Consider the following 6,952-nt stretch of genomic DNA (forward strand, 5'->3'; position numbering starts at 1 on the left):
GAAATGAGTTCACAATACAAAAAGCAATTAACTTTAATCAAAGAGGATAATGGGAGGGTCATTAATGCCGTTATCAATAATGCGGTATTACGGCTAATTAGACGACATTACGGTCATTCTTGCTACGATATGACAATGGGAATGATAGACGGCGGAATGAGACCAGATTTATCAAGAGGCTGATGATGATAATGGCAGGGGTGGGAGTTTGGGGGCAGGGTGGGGGGAAGAAAAGGGGGAGGGGAGTGGAGGGAGGAGAGGTGAAAGGAGTTGGGAGAAGACAAGAAAGGAGGAAGAGGAAGTAAGAGAAAATAATATAAAAAATTAAAATGAGGAACAGGAAGGAGGAAAAGTAAAATGAGAGGAATAGCAGGAAGGATGAAGAAGGAAAAGAAAATGAGAAAGAACAATAAACAAAGAAGGAATGGGAGGGGACAGATGGGAAAGGAAAGGAGAAGAGAAGAATAAAAAGGAAGAGGGAAGAGAAAATAAAGTGACGATTTACGGACGCCGAATAAATATAAGACATCACGACTATTCAAAGAGAAACAAAGGTAAGAAAAATTGAAATGATCATAATGAGAAAACTAAGGAGAGGAAGGAAGAAGGGTTTTCTATTTCTAAGGATAAATACAAAACGAATCTTGAATGGAATACAAAAGCGCATGACAGTCTTAATGTTCAGAAACATGTGGAAATAAAACAATGACAACAGAAAACCTTTACACAATGCAAGTGCCTGTTGAAGAACGGGCATATTTTAAGAAATATGACCAACCAGTCAACCTTCAGCTCTTTTCTAGCCCAGAACAGCAGGGAGAAAAAGTCACAGAACCGTTAAACTCAAGCAATTAAACGCACATCAAGATATTGATAAAAACTTTAATAAAACTTACTAAAGCAATATTTCAAGGTCAGAAAACATGGAGAGGGACTTGTGACCATGAACCAGCAATAGATTAACGCAGCGCTCCAAGATAGTGCCAAGCGCAGTTATAGAGCTGTATAATGAGGCGCAATGCTGTTGCGCCACGGGCCTCTTTTTTTTTTTTTTTTAAGGTTCTTGCTTAACAAGCAGCGGTGGGTTTGTGCTTCTTTGCTGTTTAATGGGAGGGTCTTTTATTATCCCTGGTTCTCTTTTATTTTGTAACTGTATTATAATGATAATGACAATGGAACTCAAGACACGATCACGCGTGCAATAAAAACAAAGGTCTTCCTTAAAACGAGATCGAACCCAAGATTCTCGAATCAAAGGAAAGGGTCGCTGCCAACTGAACTACGGTGGCCGTTTGTGATTCACTTGGTAGCTCAATTGCCTTTCATGTAGTAGTTGTAGTAGTAATAGTAGTAGTAGTAGCAGTAGTGGGAACGTCCGTGGTGGTATCGTAAACTCACTAAATATACTTTTCAATATAACTCTCTCTCTCTCTCTCTCTCTCTCTCTCTCTCTCTCTCTCTCTCTCTCTCTCTCTCTCTGTAGGTACTGAAAAATATCCTCAATATCCTTCTCCTACAATTCAGATTGTTATCTGTGGCCTTAGATTTAGAGCCGTCAAATAAGTTTCCAACATATGCCAGGAATCATTTCCTATCTAATCAGTTTTACCCGATTCAACATGGACGGTCGTGGGCTTACTTATTTCTTTTTTACTTAACTATTTATATGGCAAAGGACGACGTCATTGGAAAACAATAGCTTTCATCTGAGTATGGGTTGATATTTCGAAATATACGGCAACGAAGAGACTTACTATAAATAAAACAAATACATGGAAAAGGAAGATGAGACGGGACACAAAAGGTCTTTATCCAGCCTTGTTCTGATGCAAGATTATAAAATTAGGAAAAACGAGAGAGAGAGAGAGAGAGAGAAGAGAGAGAGAGAGAGAGAAGAGAGATGGTCTCGGTTAGTTAGGCGGAATAGCGGTCTACACCAGACTTCCTATTCACTTTAATGCCTTACCATCATTCACGGGACGCCATTACGTAAGGGTCCATGCTGGCATTAGGCCCGCTTTACCTAGCCAACCATCCTTACTCGCCGGGGATAGCGTTCTTCAAGGTTGCAGTGAAAAAAAAAGGATATGGCAACATGATTAGCGTGACAGCTTGGCTTTAACTAACCCGCTTACTTTGAATCAAGACTGCAAACACCATTACTACTGTGGATTTCAGGCCGTGTCTAACTGATTTTCATCGATAAAATCTTACCAAAGCATCGGATATGGATCGTATTTTGGAAATAACTATTTGAAGCCACAGGGTAACTATCTAATGTCGATAATTAAGGCACTTATCAGAGTAAATCAAAGAATTTAAAGGGAAACTTAGCTAAATCTAGCGGGCTCGTAGATAGAGGCTAGTAATGCATCTTTACTGAAGGCCCTCCCACTCACTGATACTGTACAATGACGTACTTTACTAGACACCCCGCCCATACACTTCAGAAATGAAGACTCAAGTGTTGGTTGTAGTAGTAACAGTAGTAGTATATGGAATTCTTAAATTGTTCCACACTCTCAAACTCCCACCCTTCATTCTCTCTCTCTCTCTCTCTCTCTCTCTCTCTCTCTCTCTCTCTATCTCTCTCTCTCTCTCATCTTTCCAGTGAATCATGTCTCTAAGTACAGTACAATAATGGAATGAGGCATCAAATGAGAATATTAATTGTGTAATGCAGTTCCATAGCGCAATTCAAGTTTCCTTCATAATTCACGTTTCTTGAAAGGCCAGGCACCAATAGTCTTACAGTAAAGCTCTATAAAAAACATTGTTGCCCTGAAGTTTCTGTTGCTTCATATTTGTCTCCTCAAAGTTCAGTTCACGTGTACCTGCTTAGTCCTGCTAAACAGATGTAACATATCACCAAGTGTCTAACCTTAACTTCATAATGCATGATCAGTCACATAATAAATCCACAGTGCTTGTTACATTTTTTCTCCCCCTTCATTATTTTATTTGTGCCTCTGTGTCAGTTTGTTGTTCCTTTGCGTTTGATTCATTTCTTGAAAATGACACTAATGTTTGGTGTAGAGTTGCTGAGTGGTTATCAGTGTCTATGTATTCCCAGTTTTATCTATTAATTTTTTTATGGATTTGGACTACTCATTCTTTCAATTTTCATTATTTCATTTACATCGTTTATCATATATATATATATATATATATATATATATATATATATATATATATATATATATATATATATATATATATATATATATATATATATATATATATAAATTTCTGACTCACATCAGGATCAGACCCAGTCTTTCAATTGAAGGCAAGGGGCGCTGCCCACTAGGCCATACAAGTCTAAAAGTTGTTGGCCCCTGTTAGTATGGCCCTTTCAATTAAGGCAGACCAATTCTGATCTGATGATCAGAACTAGATTCCACACGTGATTGTGTGTTGATTATTTCTATATATATATTATAGTATATATATATATATATATATATATTATATTATATATATATATATATATATATATATATATATAATTTCATTTAATCATTACTAAATTGTAGTGCTGAATGATACTCGTAACTCACAGTCAAGGGCTTGAGCCATTCTCTAAATTGTATAATCCACTATTCCATTGATTATACTGAACTTGATTGAAATTGAAGGAAATATGAAATAATAAAAAAGAAATATTTGTAACATAAAAATTTTGTTGTTTGTTTAAGATTAAGCCAGCCTTATGTGAATCAAGGTCCTGAAATTTGAGCAGACCATAAGTATACCTTAGTTTAGCAGACCACTGGGCTGATTAACAGCTCTCCTAAGGATGTAGCCCGAATGATTAGACTTATTTTACGTGGCTAAACCCAGCTGGTTACCTAGCAGCAGGACCTACAACTTATTGTGGAATCCGAACCCGTTATACTGAGAAATGAATTTCTATCACCAGAAAAAATTCCTCTAATTCTTCATTGGCCGGCGTACAGAGTCGAACGCGGGCCCAGCAGAGTGCTAGCCTAGTATGATATCGGCCCGTCAATGAAGAACTTAGGCAGACCGCCGTGAAGAACTTTCTACGGAAAGGAGAGAAAATAAAATTTCGATAATTATCGCATATCCTCCTCAAGGTATTGCTTATTGTACAAGAGGGTCAAATATTTGTGTTTCTACGATCATTATCCTACTACTGGGAAATCTGCTATTACGTCTGATGTCATAGATACGTCACAACTAGCCTCTCTTTGGGTGCTTACTATATTTAGCCAAATTTCCCTTTCAATTTCTTTGATTTACTCTGATAAGTGCCTTAATTATCCACACTAGACATCACTGCATATTTTTGCCAATTAGGCTGTGGCTTCAAATTGCTATTTCCAAAATACGATCCATATCCGATGCTTTGTAATGATGTTATCGACGAAAATCTATTAGACACGGCTCTGAAATGCACAGTAGATACTGAATGCGCATCTGTCAGTATCTTTGTCAGCTCTAAATTCTCTCTTTTTTTGACACGGTGATGAATAATGCCATCAGACACAGATGTCAAATAATGAATTTTAATGATGTTTTCTCTACGAATATTCTGAATTTTTTCAGATATATTCAAGAGTCTAAAGACCCTTAAAATCACGCGACAATTTCAAAGTAGCGCGTTTAACTAACAGAACTCAAGGACTCCGAAATCTTGTGGCACGCGTGACAATGTTGATCAAACGAACGTAACCATCAAGTTCACCAACTTGAATCACAGCTTATCTCGAAAAATAACAAGTTTTGAGGATTGTGGCACAAAAAATAATGGGTTAGTTTGCCTGGTTAAGATGACAGTGTCAGGTAGTAATAAAAGCTACAATCTTAAGAGCAGTTTACAGTAAAACGGAAAAAAGGCGTAAGCATGTGTCCTACAATATTCTCTATGAAATGTGTGTGAGGTGTGTGTTAGAGAGAGAGAGAGAGAGAGCATTATATACACCAGTATGATTCTTTCTGAGTCAAAATTCTTCAGAAGCTGTTCATAACATCAGACACATACACACATAAATGAATGTATTGTTGCTGTACTGTTTAAGAATCTACCATTCACACAAAAGCCTTGGGATATAACCCTCATAACAGACTCCACGAGAGTAAAACGCTCATAAATAATGCACAGTTAGAATAATCAATACCAGGCGGATAGTCCTTGGTCAATGGCTGAAGCTGTCTATGCAAATACAGTATATATACAGTATATATATATATATATATATATATATATATATATATATATATATATATATATATATATATATATATATATATATATATATATACTATATATACTGATTTACTGAATGACTGAAATGAAAAGGCACTTCAAAGTCTTTGCACCTTAAGCATGGTCTTTAATTAAATCGTCATCATTATTGTCATCAATATCATCGCATCTAACGCCGCATTAAGCACGGGGCCTCAAATGCATTAAGTATTAATGATGCAATACATGTAACTTGTGAATTCTTATTTGTATGTGCAGTTTGTTTCTATGCAGGTGTGAGTATCACTTGATATATGAGAGAAAAAATGCACAACACAATGAAAACTCAACCTATTTTCCAGTTTGTTTTGTAACTTTGAAAAGTTCTAACACACCTAATGCCTATTAAATGAAAAGCAAACGATCAACGCAAATACCTTAGAACCGATCTGGTTGCCGCACTGCCCAGCCTGAATGTGAACGATTTCACGCATCTTGTGTGTATCTTTTTGTATCTAACGAAGAAAACGGCACCAGAACAATACAAACAAATTCACCGGTTAAATGGACGGACGAGCTGCTTTTCAGTCTTCAACGTCCGGTGCCTGAATGCTGGGTAATTCATGCCGTAACTCAGACATCCACTGCGCCGCCAGGCCACCACGAAATATTTGGTGGTTGACGGTTAGTCCAAAAGAATTAATTTTCTATTTTGCCCTCTGCCCTTGAATTTTGGATGACTTTCAGCAACGAATTAGCATCTGAAGATATTTTGATAATGGTAATGAAACTTTTCTAAATTCTATACCTTTTATTAATAATTTTAATAAATGCATCACCTCAACGACGTCAAACACGTAATCGGTGGTGGCCTGAATGCAGTATATTCGAGATTAGACCACACCTGGAATTCTTTCCGCTAATCAGAAACTTTTAAACTTTCAGAAAAAGTTACCAAGGTGGAGGGTAAAACATGGTCTTTTTTAAACATTTATTCTTGAAAAGTGGTTTGGCGCTTATCTACGCTATTCTTTCTTTCAAAGCACTAGAACTCATCGTCTCTTTCCTTGAAATTGATTTAATGTCACCATGGTATGAGAAAAGGGATTTATTAGCCGTTATTTCAACCATAATATAAATGTAGTATGACACTGTCGGCGTAAAAGTCAATTAGGCTGATCAGAAGTGATGTGACGTTTTTTTTCCTTAATATAAAGTGGAAAATGTCAAGCAACAAAAATTAATAAAAGAAAACATTGAAAAAATTTATCTTATCTATAGAGAAATTGAGAAAATTATGCTACACCTCCAAATTGTCGAAGAGAGAGAGAGAGAGAGAGAGAGAGAGAGAGAGAGAGAGAGAGAGAGAGATTAATCATCTTAAGATGGCAGAAGCACCAGTGACTAAAACTTATTCAAGAGGCAGATGCCTAGGCCTGTTTTTAACAGTAGCAGATCTCTCTCTCTCTCTCTCTCTCTCTCTCTCTCTCTCCTCTCTCTCTCTATCCGTCTGTCTTTTTTATATTATAAGAGTTAGTGTTTTTGCGTTTATAAAAAGCAAATTACCGTAGAAATTTCTGCTGGTCGTCATTAGTTGTACTTGATTTCCTCTCTTGTTAATCTTATTCACTCAACCATCTTCAACTTTATTTATAATAAAAGCGAGTAAATAAGTAGTTTTGAAATAAAGCAAAGTTAATGGAAGTTCATACGTTCCTACCGGTCCCAAGACCGGCTAAA

The 6,952-nt window shown here is 36.6% G+C and overlaps 1 protein-coding gene across 2 annotated transcripts in view; it reads right to left on the reverse strand.

Annotated features, from left to right (window-relative positions):
* Positions 1 to 5,818, reverse strand: part of LOC136836467 (tubulin beta-4B chain-like) — a 36,225-nt gene extending 30,407 nt beyond the window's left edge. The window contains exon 1 of one of the 2 annotated variants that reach the window (XM_067100733.1): positions 5,650 to 5,818. In XM_067100733.1, the coding sequence (XP_066956834.1) occupies positions 5,650 to 5,706 (57 nt within the window). In that variant the 5' untranslated portion in view covers positions 5,707 to 5,818. The remainder of the gene's footprint in view (positions 1 to 5,649) is intronic. The other variant, XM_067100732.1, reaches the window with a different exon arrangement.
* Between the last annotated feature and the right edge of the window lie 1,134 nt (positions 5,819 to 6,952).

This window comes from Macrobrachium rosenbergii, chromosome 56 (assembly GCF_040412425.1).
Source record: "Macrobrachium rosenbergii isolate ZJJX-2024 chromosome 56, ASM4041242v1, whole genome shotgun sequence".
Taxonomy (NCBI): Eukaryota; Metazoa; Arthropoda; class Malacostraca; order Decapoda; family Palaemonidae; genus Macrobrachium; species Macrobrachium rosenbergii.